Source organism: Fulmarus glacialis, unplaced genomic scaffold (genome assembly GCF_000690835.1).
Source record: "Fulmarus glacialis isolate BGI_N327 unplaced genomic scaffold, ASM69083v1 scaffold23748, whole genome shotgun sequence".
Classification (NCBI taxonomy): Eukaryota; Metazoa; Chordata; class Aves; order Procellariiformes; family Procellariidae; genus Fulmarus; species Fulmarus glacialis.
The window spans coordinates 18,123-46,047 of record NW_009230462.1 but is presented as its reverse complement, the minus strand read 5'-3'; the positions used below and the strand labels follow the sequence as shown (position 1 = coordinate 46,047).

The following is a 27,925-nucleotide window of genomic DNA, read 5'->3' as shown; positions in this document are numbered from 1 at the left end:
GTGGAAAATGACAGGTTCTAAGGCATGTAGAGTAAGGAAATGAGCTAGATTCATTACCTGAGGTATAGGTTTGGCTGTCAATATGCCAAAACATCTTGTTGTATCCTCAGGAGGATATAGCTTTCGTCTTCTGAAGTTGAGCTCATCGGGTAGAGGAGTCGTTAACACCATTCCTATTACATACAGGTAACAGGGCTGATCAGGTTTGGGATAACTGTCCCTTAAACACTCTGGAATCTAAAAATCAAAAAAAGAAAAAGCAAGCATTAACGTGATAAAAATTAGTCAAATTCAGCTAAAGACTGTTCTTTGAACAAGGTTTTACATGTTCATTTGGAAAGGTATTGCTAAAAAGGAGGAATAAAAAAAAATTAATCTAGACTTAAGTAATTTTTTCTTTCTTAAGCAAAAACGTTTGGTCAGCAGCCTGGTCTGGCAGCCATGAGATCTGTCCGAACACTTGCATCAAGGGAGCACGATGCTCCCAGATCTTCCTATTTGCCAAGAGGCAACTTCCATTACATCCCTAAACTTCCTCTGTATCCACCCTGTGTTAGAAATGCAAGTCTAACTGTAGAACACAGACAGCGCCTCACCATAAATACAACTGACATTTTGATGCCAATTTCCATATTTAGCCAGTAACTCTGGAGCACACTTTATGTCCAAGGTCTTTAGACCTTAATGGTGGTGGCGGGGGGGAGGAAGAGAAAGAAAAAGAAAAATGTGCACGCACAGAAAAAAACCTACATCTCAGTAATTCAATTTTCTTATAAGCTTGGCTGGACTTACAGCTTCATTAATACAGATTCTTTTCTCCAGCAGAACTGTTTAAAAGTATCAAAAATGTTTTTTATACACTTGGGACAAACACACAAACAAAATTCAATACACTGCCCCTTTGCCCAGGCACTACACTATAGAAGTTTTCTAGTAACAATTCTAGCTTGCAGATGTGAACACTCACAACAGCCACAAGCACTTTTAACTTTGCTGCTCATATTTGTCATAGACCTTAAGAAACCATGCTTTATGTTTGGTAGGAGTTCATTACTTTGTAGGTCTCAAAAATGATCCTCCTGTTTATCTAAAACTAAATTGCAATACATGTAGTCCTGGATTTTAAAGTTATACTGTAGCAAAACTATGGCCTTGGCTTAATGGAAAATTACTCATAAGTTTAATAACTATATTAAGCCCAAGAGGATCTTGTAGACCTTAAACATTTGCCAACGCTTCTTTTCCAGATGTGAAAAGTTGGGACAAAAGCAAGGGAAAGTATTCCTCGATTCTGTATTAAAAAAATAACCAAGAAAGAATGATGCATCACTTGACAAATCAACTCTGAATGACAGATACCATAATCGTGCATTTTATGAGTCACCCCTATTCCAAAAATCACTAGTGAGGTAAAAGGACTGAGAAAGGCACTTGTAACAAGAAGCACCAAGAAACACCGTGCAAAGATTCAAACTGTTTGTGAAGTACTGCAAGAAATAAGTTTTCTCATCTGTCGATCCCTCTGTAATATACTCTGTGATGCCATGGTATCTTTTCCTAAGCTTTCCTAATAACCAGTTATTTAAACTACTAATAAAATCGGGGCATGTGGAGGATGCCAAGAATGGAATTACTTAAGGGCTATCATCATAACTGAGGTTGACAAATCAAGTGCAACACAGCACTGTAGCTTACTACTGTGAGCATACCTGCTGACATTCCTACATGTGACCAAAGGCTATCGATTTCTTTGTGAAATGCAAAGATTATCAGAAGCTACTATGCAATCTATTCTGAATTAATTACCTGGCCTATTCAAAGAACCTTAGATAAAACCTGTGGCAACTGCAGGGGAAGAAGGAAGGTTCCCGAGTGGTTGCAAAATACTCTGACAAAGTTTCTTTTCTCCTTCTCTCTTACTTTTAAAGTATTTGATATTCCCCCATAAATACTATCTAGAGAAGTCAAATTCTATAAACTGATGTTGCTGAAACCTGTTGCAACAGATCTATGGATAAGTTACCTAATAATGCAGAGCGATAGTAAGTATCTTATGTGACCCCTTTAGTATATTACGTATAATATTTAGATTTTAAAAGTAAAAAATATAAAAGTATACTTATTTGATATTCTAAGATTTAAACCAAAAATTATGAAATTCTGTGTTCGACCAGTAAAGTCACCAGGCTAAACCAAGCATCTTAAAAAAAAAAAAAAAAAAAAAAAAAATTGTGTTTAGCACCTGGCAGATACTTTGACCCACTGGGCATCTCCTTCAGTCTTCAATTATTTGTCTAGAAAGCCAGTAATTCTTCCTTTGCTCTAGTGTATTTACCAGAGAACTTAAAGTTTTTGCAGATTATTAATGCAGGACAATTTTTCCTCCCACTTATTTCTATACTAGGCAAATACAGTCAACAAGCTTTATAGAAAGTGTACATTCTTTGAACTACAGGCATGCTTCCAAAGCATATGGTTACATAAGCTCATTCAGGTAATAGCGCAAGTTTCTATACAGTTAAAACTGCAAAATATTTCCACTATAAATGCAAGATTTGTTGTAAAAGATTCTTATCAGATAAGATTAAGAGTTGGCAATTTTGTCTTCTTATCAGTACATAAAGCATTTGATCAGAGATGTAGACAGCAGTGAGTGATACTAACAGCTTTAGGATAGCACTGTCTTCGTTTTGTAGAGCCTGGCCTTCCTGGAACACTGGTTTCTTCTTCATCATGTAAATCAAGTTCCTCCTCATATTTAACCGTTTCTTTACCAACTGGCATCAAATGATCATCCAGTTCACCTGAATATTATGACAGAGTACAAAGAAATAGCATTATGAACATCCAAATCTTGGTTCTTTCAGATACTACGCAGTAGATATGATTGCTCATGAAAACACCTCACCTAAGTTTTTAAAATACACTTACTATTGCAAGGCTCCAAAAGTGTAACTTTGGGAAAAGAGCGATAAAGGTTGAATTTTTGGCAAAAATACTTATTTATAGTAAAAATCTCTGAAATTTTAATAAAAAAATTGAATTCTGTAATGAAAATATCAAAGAAAAATAAACTTTCTTGCCCATAAAAACCAACCAGTGACTGAAACACTCATTTAAAAGTCACTCACATGGAGTTATGCCAAGAAAGAGGGAACAGTTATATTTCTGTATCATTCTAAAATGGGAATTACTACTGTTGAATGTGCACTCTCCACACTGAGTTGAGCCATCACAGTGTTATTCTTGGATACATTTATTGGTATGAATTCAGTGATCAAAAGGTTTAACTCAGACAGAAAAAAAATACAAACCGTAGACCTACAAATTTTTTTGCCTAAAAGATACATAAATACTTCTGTACTTCATCAACGCACCCATAACATGGAATTCTCTTTAAAACATTCCACAATAAAGAATATGCTCCATTATACTTACTAGAGACAAGAGAGCTGAAATAATCCTGCAATGTCCTATTTTTGGAACATGACTTACGATACAGTAGAGAATACTGGGGGCTGTGTATTTTATATTTTAATTTGTTACAATTCACTTTAAAAAACAAATTATTTTTTGGATGCAGGATGTAGCCCCTACCTATAATCAAACTATTCTAGAGAACAAGACTCTTTTCCCCTTTATTAAGTATATTCAATGTCAAAATCTGTGTGTCTTGTATTAATGTTGCATTTGCTGTTTAAGACAAAATATATTAAAGAAAAAGATTCCCCTGGAAAATTTAACTTTAGCTTACAAGGTGTAAGCTAAATTAGTAAGTACATGATCATATCACAAAACAAGGCAAGAGAAAGGAAGCTATTGTAGATGGCTATAGCAGAAATGCATGTACGTGCATAACATCCATACCATGTTTAATTTCTCAATTATAAAATACTCTTTACCAAAGAGGTGTTGCTTTTCCAGTTCTTACCAATTTTGTGCAGTTTTTCACAGCAAATAAGAGCTACAACTCTCTCAGCCAGTCTTGCACAACTCATTGGAGGACCCTATAAACATTTAAATATTTCTTAAAAACTTTGGTTGATTAGCACATTACTTATTATACGTTACAAACAGTTTAATTTAACACAAACATTAGGTAAGCAAAACTTTGTAAAATATTACATTGACGACAGTTTTGCGAAGATACTCAGGTTTATGTTGTTTTGCCACAGAAGCCAAAATTACAAGGTTTTTGAACTTAACATACATAACATTGATCAAAACCAATGAAGGACGTTTTCCTACAGCTGATACATAAATGTGTGAAAAAACAAGGCATTAGGAAGAATATCTAAATATTTTTGCCTTTGGAATAAACAGTAACTACAGAAAACACATTGTAACAGATACAAACAGGGAGCTAAATACAGTCAGAGAGCACAATACAGGAAAAGAAAAATAATATCATTTTCATTACAACAATGAAACTAATTCTAGAAAAGGCACACACACATCTATACCAACATATTCACTCATTTCTATGCTTTTCCTTCCCCAAATACCTACAACAATTGAAGCTCGAAGAGGTGAGTTGATTGGCAGGTAGAGAGTAGAGTAAAACGTATGATCAGGTAGTTCTCGGGTTTTACACTTGGGAGCTAGGTGTGTAAATGGATCACTTGGTAATCTAGCGCAGTACCTAAGTTGACAAAACATTTTAGAAATCACTGAAACCTGCAAATTGAAGCCTAAAGACATTTCAATAGAATCTTGCCTTACTGGTGTAAACAGCACAGAAGATGATTTCAGGCCATACTGAGCACTGTAAGGGTACACTGCTGACTGATGTTCAACTAAATGCCAAATAGGAGACCTCCAAGTCCTTTACTACAAAGCTGGTCTCTAGAAAGGTGGATCCAAGGTTATAATGATACACAGGACTATTCCATCCCAGGTAGCAGAGTCTGCATTTGTCTTTGTTTAATCTCCTGAGTTTACTGTCGTCCTATTCCTCCTATTTGTCATGCTTCCCCTCTGAATGGTAAGCCTTCCCTCCACTGTATTCACTTCCCCCCCTCCCAACTTGGTGTCAAATGCGAACGTGCTGATGTTAAACTGTACTGGACCTCCTAATGGCCCATGAGGAATGCCACACGTAAGCAGCTGCCAGCTAGTCTTTCAATCATCTACCCTTTGAATCTGACTGCTTTGCCAGGTTTTATTTACAAGGCAGTCCACCGAAATGGTCTGTATCTCATGAATTTGGCCACTAAGGTACTATGGCGATTGCATTGAAAGTTTTACTTAAGTAAGTGACATTCACTGCTTTTCTGCTCTTCATACAGTCAAGCAAGCACTACATCACACAGTAGACAAGGTTGGTCAGGCAAAAAACTGTCCTCAGTAAAACTCCGGTTGGCTGCTGCAACCACTTTTTCCTTTGCCTGGAAACAGCTGCCATGAGGACTTGGTCTGTAATATCCCATATGACTAAAGTAAAATTGACCCGTCTGTACTCCCTGGATCTTCTTCCTTGCCTTTTTTGAAGAGTCATAACTTTTCCTGTCACTGAGGACCTCCTCTAATTGCCATGGCCTTACAAAGATGATATTGGCTAGCTCCCCTGGAAAAATATCATCCTGTTTTGTGGACCTGTATTATGTTCAGCTTACTTACTATGTGTTTAAAAACATGACATCAGATTGCTATTACAAATGTGAATATTAGAACTGGAAGATTTTAGTACAGGTTTTTTGGTTTTTTGTTTGGTTGGTTTTTTTGGGGTTTTTTGTTTTTGTTTTGTTTTTTAAAAGCTAGCTTGCCAAGAGCAAAAAAAAAAAATCTTACTACCCATTTTGAAAAGGAATGTTTTCAGGACAGCTTTTAATTAAACAGGAATCGATATCACTAAATTTATTATCAGAGCTAGAACCTCTGCAGGATAAAGAGACAAAAAGCAAACTATTCCCTCAAACTACTGTGACCACTTTCTTTAGGAGGGAAGATCGTACAAGATTCCGAAGAGGAAATGCGTGCAATGCCCCAGCCTACGCTTCCACGTTGTGAGACTGACTAAGAAACTTTTTATTTAAATACAAGAAGTAAAAAGTGAATATGCCTCTTACCTATTTATGTGTCCAATAGCAGTGTTAATAGTAACTCTTGGACTGTTCTCATCTGGCCTCAACACATAGGGTGGAAATACATCATCATCATCAACAATGGGTTCAGTTTCGGTTTCGTTGGTATCGACAGATTTTGAGCATTTGTTTCTCAGGATCTTAACATTTCAAGAACAAAGCGTAATGAGAGATTTTTCCTTTAAAATACTATCATAAATTTAACAAAAACAGGCACATTTCTTTGACCCCATACCTTCTCAATTGCTTTGTATGTCTTGAGATCTTCTTCAAAACTTTTGATTTTGTCTGTATCTGCCAACATGATGTAATTGGAAATTGGTGCTCTAGCTCTTCCTTTTGACTGCACATAGGAACGGTATTCTGTGGGCAAATCAAAACGCACCACCAAGTTGCACTTTGGTATGTCAACACCCTCTTCTACAATACTAGTAGCAATAAGTAGATTGGTCTCATGTGCACGAAATTTTCTAAGAACCTGCAAATGTAATGAAGACAAATTTGAGAGATTAGTCCGAGACCTGTTTCCATCATCAGATTCATCAAAAGCCAATAAAAACACGAGAGTGAATGAAACATTCCAAAAACTTGTCTAAATAAGCAGATATAAAACTATTACAAAAAGTATTTTCAAAAACACAGCAAGAGTATTTATCAGAACAGGCAGATTTCCAGGAATCAAATCTGGTATGAGGAATTACATGAGCCTAAGAAGCTACTATAGCCACTAGCAATGGAGAGGATCCCACCTATTTTTTTTACAATTTTACAGCTATAGTATAAAAAAAAAAAAATGCTGATTTCAGGACAGCATCTTTTCCAACCATTTCTGAGGTTGAAACATCCGGGGGGGGGCGGGGAAGCACATTCTAAAGCTGGTACTTCTGATATTTATAGTATTTACTAAACAATACTAAGGAAAGGTTTGGGGAGACAACCCAACTGGGGCTGAGGGGGAAGAATAAATGCATTTGCTTTCAAAATACTTCACATGCTTTAAGTGAGCCCAAAATCACAGGGTTTTATATTTATATCATTTAATGATTTACGAAATTCACTTTTAGCACAGATAAATATCAAAACCAGATTAACTGTTGAAAATGTCAGGAACCTGGATCTTCTTTACAGTATTACTGTACTACTACTAACCCAATACAGAAAAGTTAGATGGTTGATGACCTGACTAGACACAAACATGATTTTACATGAAGTTTTAACTTCTGTTTGTGTAACGCGACACAGCAATGTCTCTAAACATGGGGTTTTTTGTTTGTGTTTGTTTTTTTAATGAAGAACATCTGTATCTCCAATAAGTATGCATATTTGTTAAACCAAGGGTATTCCCTGAACTTCCAATGACTGTGCCCAGATTCTGCCTGTTGGTTTGTTTTTAAAGACACGCACACACACACACAAAAAATCCCCAATATCCAAAAAACCAAACAAAAATACCCACAAAACCAAAAAGGTTCTGAAGGTACTGCTAGTTTCAATTATTTTTCCTTGAAGTTACCTCTTCCTGTTTTCTGAATTCTACTTCCATCTGCTTGTTACGAGGCTGGTTCTTGCCAATGCCATGTCCAGTTATAAAATTGCTACTGATGTAAGCCAGTTCTGGATCTTGCTTGCCAGCTTCTTTTATCAACCTAAAAATATTACATGCATTTTTAGCAGTCACACAACCCAGAAAATGGAAGACAATCTTTTGTTTTCAAGACCTACATTAAAAGAAAAAATGGAAGCATGACAATTAAGCCATACTAACACATAAACTGACCATGGTCTTCTCTAAAAACACTAGTTCTGGTGAAAACCTCTGTAAGGATAATATATGACAGACTGCATAGATACACAGCGTGAGTGTGCATGCATCACACGCATTTCAGACCCATCAAGGTAAACCCAGAAATTTTTAAAGCAATTTATTATTCTAAGGCTCCCTGTTGTTAAGGCACCCTACTTACAACTGGTTCAGTTAATCTCATTTTCTGTAAATGATGACTGATTTTAGCAGAAAGACCTGTAACTGCTCCCTCAACAAAGTATGTTTCTTCAACATAAGGTGTTAATTTCTAGGTTAATATTAAGGAGAATAACAATCTATGTTTTAAAATACATGTTCTGTTCAGGTATACTAATGACAAAATGTTGACCTGTTTTTATGAAGAGCAATGCTCAGCCTACCCAGCGAGATGTTTACTATTTTTGAAATTAACCCAAATGTATCTACAATTGGAGGGTTTAATCCAATTCTTTAAAAGGAACACTGAGCAGAAAGGTGAGGATCATCCACATGCTCAGTTTATTCCCCTATGTCCTTCTTTAGGTTACAGAAGCAAAAAAGGCTGGTTTCTGCAGTGTTCTGATTTCACAGACAAGGTAGAAGGATCGCTCATACAAATAATGCACTGATTCTAGAACTAGGCATTTATGGATTTAAAAGGATAATTACACTGTGCAAAGTAATTATGCTGTAGCATCCTTAGTTGAGCTGTTTTCAGCATGGACAGAACCTGGCATTTCTCAACCACAACAGGTTTTTGAGCAGCAGAGCCAATAAAAATCAAGGGATCATATACAAAAAATTACATCCCTTGCGTATCTCACTATAGCTATCCCAGTACCACTTTGCTCATAGCATATCCATCACCAGATGCTCCTCATATCCAAAGGACAGCCTGCCTCTGTGTACCTCCAGTAATTCAAACCTTTCCCAATTACATCTCTAGCAGTTCTGCCTCCCATATAAGAAGATGGGTGCTGTGCCAGTCCCCAGCTACATGCCTACCACCTGCCCAGCGAGCTGCTGCCAAACCAGATGGAAAATGGAAAAGGGAAGTTCTCCCTGCCCCTTCTACCCTTGCAAAACTACTGAAGTCTCTCCCCTTCACCTAGTGGCTGTTTTAAACAGCATTTATGGGAACATAACACACCTTGAAGACTTCCTTCCTTTGCAATCTGTTAAAACTGGAATGGACAGGGAGTATAGGCAAGAGAATGGAAAAGTGGCAAATAGCTTGGTATCCTTACGGAAACAGGCTAGAAGGATCCTCCTGTACTAAAATGCATGTGAGTTGTTAGTTCAAGGCTAAATGGATTCTCATTTCTGTATACAGTCTAGGCTCTTGAAACAGACACACTAAAAAAGTATGGGTTAATAACTGGACAAAAACCGTAATTTTTTTTTTTCCTATTTCTTTTTCCACATGGCATTTCTGTCAAGTCATATAGCTTCAATCTGAGTACCTACTAAGCATCTCAAACATCCTTACTGTATCTCACTTATTATAGAAATGGATAATTAAAACCATCTGAATAAACATTTCACTGTGCACATCTTTGGCAAGTTCTTAAGAAACATTCAAGACTTCAACCCTGTGGTTAAAAAAAGTATTATTAGTGGTAGGTAACAGGTGTTGTTTTTCATATAGATACAAAAACTTCTGCTTTCAGACCCCTCTCTAAGGCAGTTGAGAGGCACCGCAATGAAAATAGAAGGAAACTGGACTTTAGAAAATGTTTTCTCTTCTAAAAGGAGCTTATAGGAACCAGAACTCAACTGTATACACCAAATAGAACAGTAAATGAGCCACTTCATCAGTTGTGTGTAATAATAATCAAAGAATAAGCTGTGTTTTTTGGTTTTCTTGCTTGTTTTTTTGTTTGTTTGTTTGTTCTTTCTAATTTGTAGTATTTACAATATATGCAGTGGCTGTTGCTAAAGATCTCTAAAGATAGAGATTAGCTCTAATTACTGCTTCAGAGAAAAGTCCTGCCCATTTCTCCCAGAAAGTACAACACATGCCATGAATTTTGCCTTTCCTCAGCCATCATGAGCTATGGACTTCATAAAATGGGATTCTAGTCTCTAAACATTACCATAATAAATATATTTTAAGAAAAATTGTATTTCTGCTTTAACTTAGTTCTGCTTAACGATCCATATGGGATTACTCGAAGCTTGAATGGTTTTGATACACTAATTCAAACACTCATGACTTCCTTATTCAGGAGACAGTCTTTCCACCTGTATACACAGCATAAATACAGCTACAATCAGCAGAGGCCCTTGGACTAAATCCACTCAACCAAAGTGAGCCTACAGTGAGGTTCTCCACTGAAGGCTTTCTGTCTCCTGTCCAACAGCTCAGGTCTGCTGATCATCCACGTATTTTGAGACCAGGTATGTTACATGAGGTAAAGGAGCATTTTGAGAGTCTGCTAGCTAACTTTCAGAAGTGGATAAAAAGTTACATATAGTTTTATTTTTTGCTGCCAATAACCTGTACCAAAGGTGCCTAAAGCAGCAGTTAGGATATAATATAGTGCATAAATCACAGTCCACAAGAACGCACAGTGGAACAAGAGTGTAACTTAAATCACATTTCATCACATCACAGAGAAGAAAAAAAATTAACAATTCTGTTCACTCCCTGTAGGATAATGAAATACTTATTTCAGCTCAGCAAAAATTTATCAGAATTTGTTAATGTTATTTCTTCAGGAGCGATTAACAGAACATGTCCATTTCACTGAATGGCTTAGTTTGCATCATATTGCATATTTATGCAAACATATTTAAAAATGCAAAAAAGGCAAAGAAAAAAGATTAAGTTCACAAAAAACACACAGGCAGGTCTGCAGATCAAAGAATATATTATGCACTCGAACTACTGACTCAGGCAAAAAGGTAACAACAGAAGGGTCAGATTCAGAGGTATCCAGAATGCAATAAACAAATTGCACAGGACATTTAGCACACTATCAAAAAAACTACCAAAAACCCAAAATCAAGATAGGTGAATAAATCAGATGTCATTCATGGTTTGTGGCAAATAGCATTTAACAATTAAGTTAAACTTACGTGTAACTAACATGGATCACATTCAGGAATAAGAACTGATAAGGAACTAGAGCATTGCAAAGTATATCTTGGCAAATATTCTAGGGTTCATATTTTTCTTGGTGGAGACTGTAAGAAAGTGCTTAGTGTTTAACTGAATAGGTATTCTATAAACACCAACTGTTGAAGTAGTACTGGTAAATCTTAAGAGATATTTGTGCAAGGGCAAATTTAATTTTCTGCAGACTTGGATCATATAATAATGTGATTTAGTAAGGTAATGGTAAAATTTCCAAAAGTATTGCACTCTGTAGGTTAGAGAAGTTTCCAGAACCCATTGCAAATATGAATTTAAAGACAGATTAAGACAAATCAGTATATGGATACTTTACAGGTTAAGTACAGTATTTCACATTTTGCCTTCTAAAGAAACCAAATTACAAACTCAGGTCCAAAACAAGCCTTTGAGTACAATTTTCAAAGACACATGCTCTTCCCATCCACCCTATATACACATAGCCTGAATTATTATTTTTTATGTTATTCTTTACGCAGATTCAGTATGATCTCCTAAACCAAGTTTAAAATAGAGTTCTGAAACTACAAGACAATCCCCTACACATTCATAATATTAACATCCATGTGATGGCAGCTAAGTCTGCCTCTTTTTAAATGATTTTTTTTTTTTAAATAAAAAGCTTTACCTATTTAGAACAACTGCTGTGTATCTTCTTTCCACAAAAATAATTCCACATAAAATATTAGTAAAGGGAGATGGGAAATTAGTCTCTGGCTTCTCTTTCTCCTCAATTTCTTCATCCTCATCATCATCTTCAGAATCACTCCAAGATACGTAATTATCCTGATTCCTATTGTTATACCATTCAACACTTTCAAACTGCTGCCGTTCGTATGGTTTATATTTGCGCAAGATTTCAAGCAGCTTTATTACTTTTGGGGTTACAAATTTCAGGTCAAGTGAGGCAGGCGAGAAGTGCTCTTCACAGAGTGCATGTATTTTCCTTAGGAAAGTGTCTGTAAACAATAAAAATTTCCTGTGCAGCTCCTCTTGTTCGTGTTTGATATACTTCTGTAGCTCTCTCACCATCATCCCAGCTACCTTATCCGCACACCAGGGTCCCAGAACAACCAACACAGCTCGACAGTCTGACAATATCTACAACAAATGAATTCAAACATCAATTCAAAGAGCATATTCAGGAACTAGTCATTTAAGACTGGGATCTTGTTTCTCATATAGCACAATCTTTGTAACGATTTATGACAATTGTTCTATTATAAAAATATTTAGAAGTCTGCTTTTGTTATTTAGATGACCTTGGGAACTTTGGTGTTTCTAATGGAGCAAGTTTCCCCCTCCCCCTAAATTACTAAAACTAAACTTTGAACTTCGTACATTTCTGAATCTCAAAAAACCAAGTTTAAAGAATATTTTACAATTTTGTGGAACTGTAATTTGAAATTTACCTTAGGATAATTCTGCTAAAAAGGAGAATACTTCTTGAGGCAGCTAGATAAACAAAACAGAAATTATTACCCTTTATGTTTAACATAGATCTAATAAAATGAACACTTTACTGGGCATTTTTATTTTATTTGTTACTGATACTTGCCATGGTTTCAAAAATATGTAGAAAGTTGTACAGTGGCCTTAGGGCAATCTTAAAGGAAAGCCTCTCAAAGGAAAAAAACTTAGGGCTTTGTACGTGTGGGTGGAAGAGGAAAAACAGAGAGAACTATAGCCTACTCAGAGAGTACAGCATAGACACTTGAGTCTTATCTGATGGCAAGTTGTCTCCTCCTGAAGAGTCAAGTGGTCAAAGAATAAACTAGGAAGCCAGAAATGGGGTACATTGATAATATTTTTAAAAAGACTCATGATTTGGATTTGGATGTACTATTACAATGTAAGCACTACGACAGAACTATAAGAACAGTCAGGATGATACAGTTTTTAGTTGCTGCTTTAATTTCTCTTCCTTCTTCCCTTCTGTGAGGCAGTAAAGAACAAGTTATCATCCTCTTTACACTATCCTCCCTGAAGTTTGTTAGCTGTAAGACTTAATTAAGGGCAAAATTTATCTAAGCTAATTGTAACTGCACATAGAGGCCTGATGCTCTCCAGTGCCAAGACAAAAGGCACCTCAGGCTGAAAACTGATTTCTTTTTCCTAGTACAGGTGCCTCCATCTTCTTGGAGAGCTACTGGATCAGAAAACAAGCACAGAGGGTTACGTTCATTAGAAGCATAGCAGTTAATCCACTCTTCTGGACTATGTAAATCCTGGGGATTGCCCCCAGCTGCCAGCATTCCTTATATATTTTAGCCTGTTACATTTTAAGTTTAGCACAAAAGTAGCCAGGACTTCCTTCTCCCATGCAGCCATGACATGCTGCCTTATCTGTCATCCTTCCCTCTGGCCCAAATAATCTTTTTCTGGACAGCATCAGAGTGCTGGGTTTCTAAGAATGTTAAAGGAAACTGGAACACTTTGGGCTGAGGAAAGAAATACATTCTCGGACTTCCTCATGGACTATTACAGAAGTGTGACTCATTACTGACTTCTTATTAAACAAAGACTTAAATACCTACATAGTTGTACCTCAGGAGGCAATTTCAAACCACAAAGCCCAAGAAGGAAAAAAAGCTGCCTGGACCCCCGACTCCACGTGTGACAGGTCCCTGCTCAATACACCATGCCTTCTGGACTCTATTCTTCCATCTCGCGTGACAACATAGGGGCAAACACATAGAAAGGTAGGGGCAAGCTTGAGGTCCAAATTCCATTCCAGCAAGGTGTGGCACTAGTCCAATAGAAATTGTGCATCTGTGGCTGGAATTTTTGCCTGAATTCTTACTTTATCATCTTTTAATACACCTGGGTACGGTTTTTCCAAATACCTCCTGAGGCATTACTTCCTCTTCTGTACTGAATTATTCAAAGGTCATGAAAGATCACAAAGACATCAAATTCTTGACTTCAGAAATAAGGACCCACAACATCAGGGTGCAGAATTATTTTACTGCCTTAAGCAAATCTGAATACAAGACTCTAACCAGATGAAGTTCTAATCAATGGCTGACATTCAAGCCTCACTCATTTATGAAGAGATTTGCAAAAATCAGAAGTCTTTTTGCTCAGATACTCTAGGCTGGCTAGCTTCGAAAGTTTCAGTGATGTAACATACATGGCAAAGAAAAACAGTAGTAAGACTTCTATTCCCCAGGTTTTTCACATAGCTTAATGCCCTTACCTGCTTAGAAATTAATGTAGAATCTCTTTCTTTTGAATGTACAGATATGTTGCAGTCATTTAGAAAAGTAAGCGCTTCATCCAATTCCTTTAATAATCTTCCATACAACCCACTTTTGTCAGTATATGGTCCACAGTCTACAACAATCTCACATGGCTGAGAAGTATATCTTAATTGAGGGCAAAGATCAAGTTAAACACAGCTTCTGAAAGTCAGAGCTATTTCAGCCTGTTAAGATTATACAGCAAATAACAACAGCAATATGTAGTGTACTCAAGTACACTTCTTTCCCCACCATGATTCAATAATGAACAGATACACAGTTAAATACTTTAAAGTAAAAAAAAACCTCTGCCACCTCAAATACTAAACGACTTCATTCTGAAATACTTTTCTTTTTAATATACACTCCCTAAAAGGGAGGTTAATATCTCTATCTTCATTTCAAATATTGGAAAATTTAAAGCAAAGCAAACTGAATTTACTTGACCACCATCTTCACTTTTGGTTTTCCAAAGTGTATTCTTTTGATATGCCAAACAAATACGATCCACATAATGTAAATTTAGGTCTATATATACACCCTTACACACGTAAAGTAATTGCTGATCTTGAATGGCAGAGCGAGGAGTGAGAAATTCTTAAAAGCAAATGGTTCACACAAGTTCAGAAAAATGCATTTAAAAAAAACACACCCACAAAACACCTGTTCCAGAACATGAAAAAAAAACATCTTTGTCTGAAACTCAGTTCATACAACACAGTACAGCTGGTGCAAGAAAACATGCTACATATGAATCATTTCACACTAATTTTCCTCTACAACAAATCATCACATTATCACCACCTTTATTTTAAACAACATTCACAGGATTCTACATTCTGTAAGACATGGAGGAAAACACCCACTTGCTCTGCTGTATTAAATAGTTTTCACTACTTCCTCTCATCTCCCTGTCTTTCATCAGCCTCTAAATCCAGGCCATTCATTTGAAGGCAGGGGGGCCGGGGCGCAGAAATCATGCAACTTTTCTGGCATTAAAAAACATTCTGTACTGTGGATGTTGCAACGTTTTTCTAAATTAAATAGCAACACTATGGCATACACTGAACATGAACCAGTTACTCTCCAAACACAAGACAGTGCATTTTACAAGTTCAGAAACGTGTTGTGGAATGTGAATTTTCTAGGCTGATGGTGTGCTGGAGGTTTTTTTGGTTGGTTGGTTGGGATTTTTGGTTTGTTTGTTTTTTGGGGTTTTTTTTTTTAGTTGTTTTGTTGGGTCTTTTTTGTTTTGTGGGTTGTTTTTTTTTTTTTTTTTTTTTTTTAACAACTACAGAAAATCTCTGAATATCAAGGCCAATCAGCCTTTGTACTTACCCTTAAGGAAAGATGTACTTCAACACTGATTACTCAAAAACCAATTTCATTCCCTCCCCACCCCAAATAGAAGTAATGGTATCACATACACACAAACTTTTCTAAAATTTAAAAGAGGAAATATTTCTACTGGTTTATTCCTCTACCCAAAATGAAAACACAGGCATCAACTTAACAGCCATAACTGTACCACATACCTGTCTAAGACCACCAAATCAGTTGCAGTTTCAGCATTGCTCTTTAAAATTTTCTCCAGTTTCTGGATCTTCTCCTCTAACTCAGCAGGATCACATTTACCATTTAAAATGGAAGCTGTTAATCCCAAGATTCGAGGACATAATGGATAATCCTCACAGATCTGTGAAGTAAAAGAGAATGAAATACCTTAGGACAGTTATCCTGCAAATCTACCATCAAGCTAGCAGACTGCAAACTTAGATGCTTAGTTGGAAACTAGTATTTCAATAGCTGTTGGAAAAGGAACCAAACATTGAATGAATATTTTCTATTCTACTGAGTGGAAGTTAAACTAGAAATTTAATAACATTTAACAGCAATCATCTTTAAAGGTAAATATTTACAATGCGGAAAAATATAAAAAAATAAACAGTTAGCATTGCGCAGAATATCCTTGCCACATTTACAACACACATATCATAATACTTCCACATCATGTAAAAACTGAAGTGTCATCCAAAAAAATAAGAGACACATGCTCTGGTTAAACTTGAAGAGAGATTCGGAAAAACATCTATTATACAGGTTTCTCGTACTATATAAGCCAAATACCACATGAAGCCAAGAATATCCCGAAAGAGCCCTACAAACATCTTTAGAAATCAGTATTTCAAAAATAATAGAAACTGATTAGTACATCCCATTCCCAAACTCAAATATTTTATCAATGAATTTACAAAATTCCCTTAATTCCATAAATTTAGCTTCTCTGTTAATGCCAGATTTTTCTTTAATCCCCACTGTAAAATACAGTAAATACACTATTTTTCTATCTCATAATATCACTGAAGTCTTAATTCCTTACAGTAATTTCACAGTCCCAGAACATGCTAAAATATGGTTCCACTGAATTTTTCCTTGGTAGCAAAAGCTGTCTTAAATGGTTCCCACTTCTCCAGCCCTCCCACCTGACTCCTCCTCCTCAATCAAGTATTAAAACATTCAAGCAATGGAAACCCACCTTCATAATTTCACGGTATGGGTGATCCTGGATTGCAAGATGGCACTCATCAAACACCAGAAGATTAATATTTGACAGGGATAAATACTCATTTCTCAAAACAGTCAAAGCAACATGACATGTCATAACCAGAACCTAGATTGAAAGGGAAAAAAAAAAGTGTCAGTATAAGAAAAATGCAAGCTTCTCATCAAGCCTAACTTACTGTAGGCTCTGCTTGTATTTATAGCTTATACTTAATACATTACCTGATGCTTAGAGAATTCCTGACTCCACTTCTCTTTTGTCCATGATTCAGTTGTCTCTAAACTTGAATACTCTCCCACTTTAAGATCTGAATGTGTCCTGACAGCTGACACTTGTTGAGCAACTTGATTTGCTTAAGAAAAAAATATTAAAAAATCTCAATCATATAAAGGTCTTTTCATACATTAATTTTCAAAATGCGTGTCATATTACCTAGCACCATGTTTCATAACATAGCGTAGACTGACGTTAAACCAGGTGTACACGGCAACTACCTCCATGTAAAACCACAGCAAGGAAACAGATTGATAACTAAATTGCACTTCAGATTCAATTTTAAACCAGGAAACAGAAGATGTCATACAGATAAACAGGTTGTATTAAGTGGACTATAAGCAAAAGATGAAAGGTATCACATTCTTCAATCAGTTTAGCATCCTTGTTGTAGAAGACTTTATGCAAAAAAAAAAAAAAAAAAGCTTTGCTTCCATACAACTTCTATTAAGGAATATTCCATGGAAATACTAGCAGCATGTTTAGGAACTTTAAGTATACTTTCCCCCTTACCTGAGTTGACCAAGAACACAGTTCTTTTTCCATTTTTATTGAAATCTCCCCTGATCTGATAGGACAGCTCTTTAGTGAGTAGTACTGCAATAAAAGTCTTCCCTGAGCCAGTGTTTAAGCAGACTATTGTATTATGATCCAAAGCTGCTTCAAGCAGTTCAACCTAGGTTTAAAAAATAATAATGTCCTTACTTGCAGCAATGCAGTGAAAAAGCTGACAAAAAAAAAAATAATACAAGTGGTAAATAAGCTACAGACAAGTCAGTAGTATCTCTAAGAGATCTTTCCAGTGCCATAGAATTAACACGTCTCTTTCCTAATAATGTACTGTCACAGTCTTTCAAAAAATATTAATATACACTATATATAGTCTAGCTTCTAAATCTAAAACCCTTTAGTATCACAATTTGCTGCTATTTTAAGTAGCTTTCTACCTACATCTTTTTAATAGATGATTCTGTTGCTAGATACATTGTGTGAAGAAAGAAGCTAGAGCTTTTAAATCTAACTATACATCACTTCAGCCAAATAAGCAAGTATATTAGCTCAAGGTGATCTAAGCTTTTCAGTAATACTAACCAAATACTACCTTTCAGGCACCTCTGCAGTGCAAAGATAACTGAAATTCTAGAACTCAGAAATAACTTTCCTTAACAAAATGAAAATCAGAGTGCCCTGATGGGGTTTCTGACATTACTGAGCTGCTTTGACCAGTATGTGAACCAAAAATTAAGATTTACCATGTAGAAGACAGAAGGTCAGAGGGGGAAGGAGACATGATTGTATGCATACAATCGAGATGCACAGTGTAATGTTTACTGTGTTTGTCCCTAACAGCATTTACACAGAAGAGCAGCAAGCGAATACTCAGTTTAAAAGTTGTTCTGCTTGTTACAGCAAACTGAGAAGAGGGCATGGAGGATATTACAAATGCAGAATACAGCCAAGCTAAAGAAAAAGAGACACAATTTAACTCCCAACAGGTGGAGCTGGGAGAGAGACATGCCTAGACTGTGTGCAACACTGCACATTCTCCAGCTGCTCTGGTTCTTTTTCTGTTAAGTTAATGGATTTTAATTGTACTTTTTTCTGACATTACTGTACTACCATTATCACTAGTACCTGATATTTTCTTGGCGTGTAAATGTTATCATGAATTGCTTCTTGTTGCCATGGTAGTCCAAAAAATGGACCCATTGGGGAGGAAGCAGGGGTCATGAGCTGCAGTCCCGCCATGCTGAGGGATTGCAAAGCAGGGCTTTTCATTCATTCATCCAGTGTTTCTTTCATTGCATTTTTGTTCCAGCACAGCCTACTATGAGAAGAAAAAGAAACAGTATTAGATATAGTCACAATGTGAAGCAAGAAGAGAAAATTTATTCTAAGAAAAGGACATTACTTGATTTTACTTCCAGTAAGTTTTTCATACTATTTTCAGCAGAAAATGTTAATTTTAAATTTACAGGCACTTTTCCACTTAAAGATGTGCGTTTATCAAAGTACCCAAGTAATTCAAAAGGAACCGTACTTTACAGGGCAAAGTTCATTCTAGGCATTTGGATTTACGCATGTACATTTCAGAATAAAGTCACATTTATGTTCTGACAGAATCCCATTTAAAATATCTTTAAGAACAAATTTAAAAAAATAAAGCTGTTTTAGCTTTACTTCAGGAAAGAAAAAGATTGATTTTCTAGAGCACAGGCATAAGTAGGTATGACATTTTCCATTTCTCTTTCCAACCAAAAAGTCCCTATGACCAGTTAAAGCTTTATATACACACATGTAACAGGAATTTTATTCTAATCAGTGGGAAAAGAACAGGAACTACACAAGAACCTTAGTATTTTCAAATCAACAGATTCTGCTAAGGTTATCTATTTAAGGAACTGGCAGAAGTATTATAAATAATTGCTGATAACTCTGATAAGGGTCCCTTTCTCCATTAGTCCTTATCAGGTTAACCACCAATTTCCAGAAAGATATTCTAATTGATAAACAAACCAGTCACAAGCTGATGGCTATTATGCACTGGAAAAGACTTTCCTACTAAGGCTACGAAGCCCTCATCACTGGGGTTTTTTAAAAATGTTTGCTCTCTGTTAGGAATGATCAACGGGGAAGAAAAAAAAAAAGAAAAAAAAAATCAATTGTACCTTGCCCAAGGAAAGTGATTAAGGCCTGACGATACAGAAAAATATTGCTAAAGTACAATACAAACATATGCATCAAATCTAAGAAATTTTGAATACTTCCCCCCTTCAAATCAGATACATACCCTGTTCAACAAAACAATATTTTCAAAAGTTAGAGCATCTAGGAATTTTGAGGAAAACTATATTCATTTTAGCATCAATCTCAAAATAAGAAATGCATAAAATTGACAATGCTTGCAAAATTTAATCATTCATTAGAAATATATGAAGAAAAGCTAATTATCCTCCTATTGCATAGAAATGTCCTTGCTTTTCTATATAACTGAAAAGTTGGTTAAGTTTTGCAAATGTGCAGTAGCGAAAAAAAAAAAAACTGAGAAAAGTATGATATGGTATCTAATAGAAAATATTAACCACTAATGATTATGAAAAATAACTGCTTTGAGATATTACAAATAAAGCAGTACAATTTTAAAAAAGTATTCATTTATTTTTGTACCAAGATGAAATTTTATTTTGTTTACTATAGTCCTCAACTAATAAAACATTGTATTCACATTCTAAAGTTATATATTATAATTTGGGCCATGTCTAAACACTGATTTATATTCCAACTTAACTAATATTAAATAACTATAGGAAGCTCTGACAAAAGAGATCAAACCGATTCTCTCTAGTTTTTCATCTCAGTAAATCTTGTAAATAAAGAGAAGGCAATACATTGAATTACATGACCGCTCCTCTTGCGGACTCATGCAGAAATAATACCACTTTCTAGAAAGTAGTCAGAGATAAAGCTTTGTCTCATTTTTTTCCAAAGGGGTAGGGGGAGTCCTGAAGGACAGTGTGGTTAAGTTGAAGTAGCATTGTTCTATTCCACTATAAAGAATTATTTCTCTTTTGAAGACAAACATTCAGTAGTAAACACTGCTTAGTGAAAGACGGTAAACGTAACTTCTTGGTCTTTGGCTCACCAACCAATGTACTTCCCCCTCCATCAAAAATACTATTTCTTTACTAAGAGAACTGTGTTGATATTGCTGGAATCTTGCCTGATGTTTTAATTTGAGCTTCACAGAAACTGTCAGGGTGAGAAGACTCCAGAAAGAAAAGATGTATTCAAATGTTTGTGGTTTGTGTTTGTTTTTTTTTTTTTAGGAAAAACAAAAAAAGAAAAAAGAATGTACATTTTCACAGGACATACTAAAGAATGCTCTTGACATTTTATCCGACCTTTTTTCAGTTACTTTTGAGTTAATCTCCAAACTCATGCATATCTTCTCATTTACTTTTTCAGTCCTGTAACGTAAGCTACCGTTTCAGCCTGAGTCTTTCAGATTATCTAAATAGATAAAATGGATCAATAAGATATTGCCTTATTTAACTGCAAAAAGAAAACAACATAGTCTACACACATCATAAAATCAGTAATACACCATTATTCATTTCAGTTATAATACGAAAAGATTCCTGTAGGTTTTTAAACTGTTTTTAAACATTTCAAACAATGCATACAAGGACATGCAGGTTCTGTTCTAGTAATTCAACTAGTAACTTTATATAGCGTTCAAATCTGGCACAACTAAAAGATGTTTTGGTTCAATCTGTCTTTGGAACTAGTGGCTTCGTGGCTGTTCCTTCACTGGGACTCCACAGCTCTGGGTCACGGGAGACAACCAGCAGGAAAGATGTGTACATGCTATACAGCTGCATGTAGCAAAGATGATCATCCTTGACAAACATTCTGATCTACCGAGCATTTGCACATAAAATGTACTGATGTTAATCACTATGTGACTAATTAAATTAAATCAGTCACATGGCAAGAACAGTAGCATGATACGCAGTCTTCCCCAGCCACTAGAAAGCATCTGGAAACTCTGGGCACCGCTAACATAAGCGAAGCTTTTGTTTGAACTGACAGCTTAGGTGTATGAGAGCAGGGGAGAAGGGAGAAAACGCACGTTTATCCCCAACCCCTCCCTCCCCCAAGCCTATAGATGAAGCTCCCCTTCAATATATCTAGCTTCTCTTTTTATATTCTAATGAGTATCGTGCTGGTTGGTAACACATATAAAAAAATTCTTTGAAGAACACTAAAGTTTTTATCATGACTACAATATTTCATTGAAATGGTCTCAGGCCTGTTTCTCTACTTACATATAGCAACTCAAGTGGAAACACAACTTGTGTTTGCTTTGCTTAAAATGAGACCTGGTCACAGCCATCATAATTGCTCAAGGCTAGAAGGGACCAGGGAAAAAACCCAAACCTTTTGCATAATAAAAGCTAAGGCTGATTCCCCAATCATTCTTGTATCTAAGCCCAGCCACTTCAGTTTTATAAATCACTTTACATCAGCAGAGTTTCCTCTTTGTTTACTATTCCAGCTATTTTGCGTTCTTTTCCAAATTTTAAGTACAACCTTGGGAACATATAAAATAGCTGTATCACATCACCAGGATGGAATTAAGAAAGCCAAACTTATTTGAGAAGACTGCTAATAAAAAACAAGCATAAGATCTAATATTTACAAATAACGTATCTCCTTTGCTACACACTTCATGACAGTGATACTAGGTTAGCTACCCTGCTGCAAGAAGCAAGGGGATTTATACTTACGCATGGTTCCAGCTTGACCTGGAAGAGCTGTGAAACAACATATACTCTAAACTACAATTTTGGTTTCTGTGTATCTTCATGAAAGACCTGCCATAAAGTACAATCATCTCATCGACATCAAAAAGCATTCTCAAAAAAAACTTTTAAGTGGAAAGGAAGAAGTACATGCACATTTGTAACTTGAAAAGTAAGCACAAGCCAAACAGCATTGCCTGCCACTGTTAACCATACCATTACTACCCTGCAATCTGACATAGTAAACAAAAAAAAAAAAAAAAAAGGAGAATTTAGCTATGATAAGCTGCACAATTAATTAGCAAAATAACAGAGTTAAGCTTGCATGAGGCAGAATGCACTTGAAATAGCTTAAATTCCCTCCCACTGTATGCTAACTCAGGTAAAAAGAAAAAGTTCTCCTCCCTAAACCATCAATGCTACTTCCTGCTGTGCTAAAGTTTCCTAGTTCTGGCCTTCCTTTGTACTATTTGTATTGGAAGTATGTAAGATCTGACAAGATCAATGTCAACGTTATGATGGGAGTAAGCCAGAATAATGAACTGTATCATTTTAAGTTGCTATTTCAATAGCAAGGAAGAATATCAAGTTCTGCAATAAAAGAAAAGCAGTACAGGACCATCTAGAAATAAAAAGGGAAAAAACACATCTACTTGAAGAACAGTTTTTAAATTGAAAACATTTGAGATGTAAGTACATGTTTTCAGAATTTGTAGACAGAAGTCCTGAACCTAGCTACCTGAAACTACCTTACAGGGAAGCAGGAAAAAAAAAACAACAAACTAGTCCTGCTCAGCCAGTGTGAGTAACAAAAGATACCCGCTAAGATCTTTATCCACTCCGTTATTTTGAAAATTGATAGAACAAGAAACTGTAAGAACTTGCTGAAGCCAAATTTGGAGGGAGAAACACAGGAAACAAGTCCTGCTTCCTGTGGCTTTAGACTATGTTACAGAAGCTGGACAAAGCAGCACAGTGCCCAAGCTTATCTGTTCTACTAAAATAATACTGAAAGGTCCAGTTTTATGGCCATCAATCTTGATAATTTTAAGAGCAAAATCCACAATTTGATGTCCTTATTTTAATGCACATTTACATGAACAGACAGTGAGCTGCAGAGCTAAAACTAACCCCTTGTTCTACCATTTAAAGAAATTTATTTCAAAAGGGCTCGAGGTCGGGAATGAACAGACAGCAACATTTAATAGCAGTTTCTTCCAGTCTACAGTAATTCTGGAACTGTGGTGTAGATTTTTCAGTCACAGGACTATATCCAAGTTGAAGCAGTCCCTTGGTGCACAAAAAAATTTCAAGGTTTACTGCACTAAGGAATACAAGCCAAAACAAGTAGGGCACTCACCTGGAGTAAGACATCCTGGATCTAGTCCTGCTCCAAGGACTGTTTAAAACATTTATGGAATGATACACTGAAGTAAACAGAGAAGATACTAGAGCCCTGGGGATGTATCTTTCAAGTTTTTACCACCATTTGCATGCACAGTAGGTGTTAAATTCATACCAAATTAATGCAAAAGTACAACTATCTCCTATTAACAACAAAAAATTATTACTGCCATACACAATGTATTTCATCTGCTTCCTTCACCAATGTTGATTTGTAAATTTGTACCCAGTATAATCCTTGTGATACAAAAATTATTTCTAATGCTGTAGGTTTTCATCTTTGTCCAGGAATGTCTAATTTATTCTCTAAAAACACTTTCAGCATCAGCCAACAAAAAAGTTAGCCTCAAGGGGTGGGAAAAAAAACCACCAAACCACTTACTCTAAATAAACCACAATCTATAGAAAAAATATGAATAGAATCTTGCCGTTTGAATATTCTCTTATGAACACCTAAAGAGTCTGAATATCGCATTCTTTATAGTAAGTTTTATGTCCAAATGCTACATGAAACATTAACTTGCTGAAAGATCTAACACAGAAAATTCTTACTTGGGTAATGGAGGAACAAATAAAAAGAAAACCATAAAATATTACAAATATAAAATACAGGTAGAAAATGAATGTAAATGTTAATTTACAAAATGTAAAATATTCACGGAGGATGTTCCGTACCAACTACAGCAGAAGTCTGCAGTAAAGTGACTTTTACTTACAGTATAAGCATTCAGTGGCAATAATTGTTTTTGCTCAAGTGAAGGTCAACATACAAGATCCCTACATCTTCTGATTTCTAAACCTGTTTTTAAAAGTACACTTTTTAATAGGATTTGATTTTCCTGTGATAGTCCAAAAGCATTACAAAACCCTATTTTGTGAATATTACTCCTGTAACTTCAGTTCTCTTAGAGAACTTAAAGAAAACCAAGACAAACACACCCAGTTTTTACTTGGAACAAAAAAAAAGCCCAAAACTCAAACACTTCAAAAACAAGTGAAAAAGTTTCATTTTCATGGGAAAAGGTTTTTTCCCCCCCTTCATTCAGCAGCTGATACCTAGGATACTTTGAAAATTAAGCATTGAGATTTCTGCTCCCAACTCAAAATTCAAAGTTTCTAAATGACATCATTCGGCCCAGAAGGTCTAAAGTAAGGAAATACCGTCAAACAGTATTATTCAATAAGATGAATCAGAAATCTCTTTTGTATTATGCAATCTTTAACATACAACACAGCTGCACGAGACACGCCTTATCTGTTATCCTTCAAAGACCTTCACCACATGCATTGCCTAACAGTAGTTTTTATATTTGGTCTTAGAATATTCTTAAAGGTGGAAGGGAGCGGGGGCAGGAATAATATTTCAGATCTGTTGCCTTTCAAGAAGGGCAAACAGAATGCATAAAATACTTACAAAGCTCAAATGTAAGCATGCCTATACGAACCAGCTTCCCTGGTTTCCCTAGTACAACTATCCATATTCATTGTGAATGTTCATCTTGAACTAGAAGAATTCTATTTGTTCTATTTTTCTGGTACAGAACCAGTCTAACAGCACAAGCAGAACGTTGGTCTCTAATAGCGTACCAAGACATTCCAAACCAGCAAGGGCTGCTTTCTGTTGTTCAGAAAAGTTTCATTAAAGAGCTTATGAAATGAAGATTACATTGAGGCTCTACATTTGAATGAGCTGCTTCTGAAGCATTTCTACAAGCAATACAATATAGTTAACAGCTGGAATTCCTGGCAAACTCCTCCTAAACGTCTGTATATAGGAGAGAAATGGAGTACAACATGACACTTAGCAGACTCAGAAAAACACACAACCCCTTAAGTCCTTCATCTAGTGTTCAGTCACCAGTATGACCAAACCTGGATTTGAGGCAAAAGCCTAATAAACACTTTCTGTCATAATTATTCTAGCTCTATCAATAGAGCCAACAAGACACAGACCACACCAACAAAGTTATGCTGCTGTACATTGTAACAGTCTCTAAAGCAAAAGAATTATACCACTATATACCAGCATAACATACATGGGCTGTAGGGCATTTACCACTACAGAAATAAAATGTGAAAACAAGTCAGTTTTCTAGCATGTCTATAGTGACACCAGTACATGAGACATTTAGAAGAAAAGTTTAGAAAGGGGATGTTTCTCCTTCAACAAATACAGACATGCAGCCAGACTCTGGAACAAACTGTTTCACTTTTTGAAACGATGTGTGTAAGGCCCTGTGCAACAGTCCTAACTACGTAGTTGCTCAATCAGTGGTACAGAACTGGTGCTACGCAGATTCCTCTTTTACCTCCTTAACACAGAGGACAAAAGACAAAACGTGAAGTGTATGGCACCTAAGATGCAAGGCAAGGTGAGGACCAGTGAAACTAGGTACATTTCTGTCTTCACTATATTATCAAACTACGTATCGATTTTTCTTCTACGTAGCTTTAGTTGGATAGCCTCTTTTGCTGGTTTTGCTGAACTCATAATTCAAACTGAAGCATACTACTGAAACTAAGGTCTTAACAATTTACCTGCCATTTACTTTCCTTACCATTTACTTTTTATCTCCTATCTGGAACAACATATAAATTAAATTCTAATTCCAGCCCTTCGTATTTCCCTTCTTCCCTTTTTTTTCTTTTTAAATTGATTGTATTTCACCAACACAACCACATTTGAATATAAAATCCACAAGAAATATTTAAACACACACACACCCCCTTTTAAAAAACTGAATAAATTTCTAATCATATTCAGCTTCGTAAGAAATATCAAAGCATGTGTTTCATGACAAGCATCTTTTTTATCTATGCCATTGCTGTATCTAACCATCTATGGATAAAATGAAGTAGCTACTTTCATTATTCTTTCCAAAGAAATTCACAGTAAATTTCTATAATTTCACACATGGAAGTTACTTTACTCTATGGTCCTGAAGAAGCTTTAAATATAAAATAGGAGAATACAGTGAAGTGATACATAAAAACCTGCTTCTCCCATACTACAAAGCATAGTCTTACCGTTTTAATTTCCGTAGTCTCTGTGTTTATGCTTCCCGAACTGCATTTTGACATCATGATATCAGCTTGTAGATTAATCACATAATTTGCAAGCTTCGGCTCTTAAAAACAACAACAACAAAACCTATGAACTATAAAAATGGTTTGAAAAGGGAACTACAATAGCAGAGTTAATTGTGGCAATTCAGTTGCTTATAAACATTCAAATGTGTCAACCCTACACTATAACTTGCTGAGAGAAAATGAACTATTTAAGTCCATCCTGAACATGAATTACTTTAGTTTAGTATTAGAAACAAAAATTTAAGAGTGATTTAAAAGCTAATTTTTGGTAGTTTAAATGTGCAAGTAAAGTGTACTTCCCTAATCCTATTTAACAGGTTATTATGATTAATGTTAATAACTGGTTCACGTGAGAAATACAGTAGTAGTATGTTCTACATAATTTTACTATGTTCTGTATAATTGTTCTGCTTTTTCCATGCACATGTATCTTCATTTCATTTGCGTTAAACATAAAAAAAACCCTAAAATCGGAATTCAAACTTCTTTAAAGTATTTCAATTTGAAGCTGCAAATAATACAGTAAACTCATGAAAGAGCAACAACCATTTATTCCTAAGTACATTAACACACATGTTTTTAATAAAAGTAAAAATATTGTGCAATTAAGATGGTGATTTGCATAAAAATACATTTAGCTATACAAGTAAAATTAGGAAAGGTAGTCATTCACGACAAAGAATTTCATAGATATATTAGCCATTCTATAAAACTAACTTAAAACAAAAATACCATATCTAAGCAGACCTACAATGTTCTCAAAACTCTAAAATAAAAAACGCACACAATATATTCACCTAAAGTATGAGTTTTCCCAGACCTAAAAAAGGAGATTCTGAAGTCAAATTTTTGTAAATCAATACTGAAAACTTAAATGCAAAATGGATCTTGATGAAAATTTCTACTCCAATCAGTTCCATAAAGTTAACAAGAAGGACACTCCCAAGATTACTTCAGTATGTTCATTTTTACCTCAAATGCTGATGCTGAGGTTTTCCAGAGTCTCCAAGCCTGTAATTTTGTTTCACCCTAGGTAACCTAAAAG

At 35.6% G+C, this 27,925-nt stretch overlaps 1 protein-coding gene across 1 annotated transcript; it reads right to left on the bottom strand.

Annotated features, from left to right (window-relative positions):
• LOC104081478 (endoribonuclease Dicer-like) lies at nt 1–27,925 on the bottom strand (the record flags this gene model as incomplete). Its single annotated transcript, XM_009584239.1, has 16 exons — nt 27,853–27,925; nt 26,818–26,918; nt 18,716–18,905; nt 17,594–17,756; nt 17,029–17,159; nt 16,781–16,915; nt 15,780–15,940; nt 14,202–14,370; nt 11,631–12,103; nt 7,597–7,729; nt 6,319–6,561; nt 6,069–6,223; nt 4,510–4,642; nt 3,932–4,007; nt 2,665–2,804; nt 1–237 (listed from the first exon to the last, which is right to left on the bottom strand). Coding segments are annotated over exons 3-16 (2,493 nt in total), but the record flags the coding sequence as incomplete, so codon positions are not given.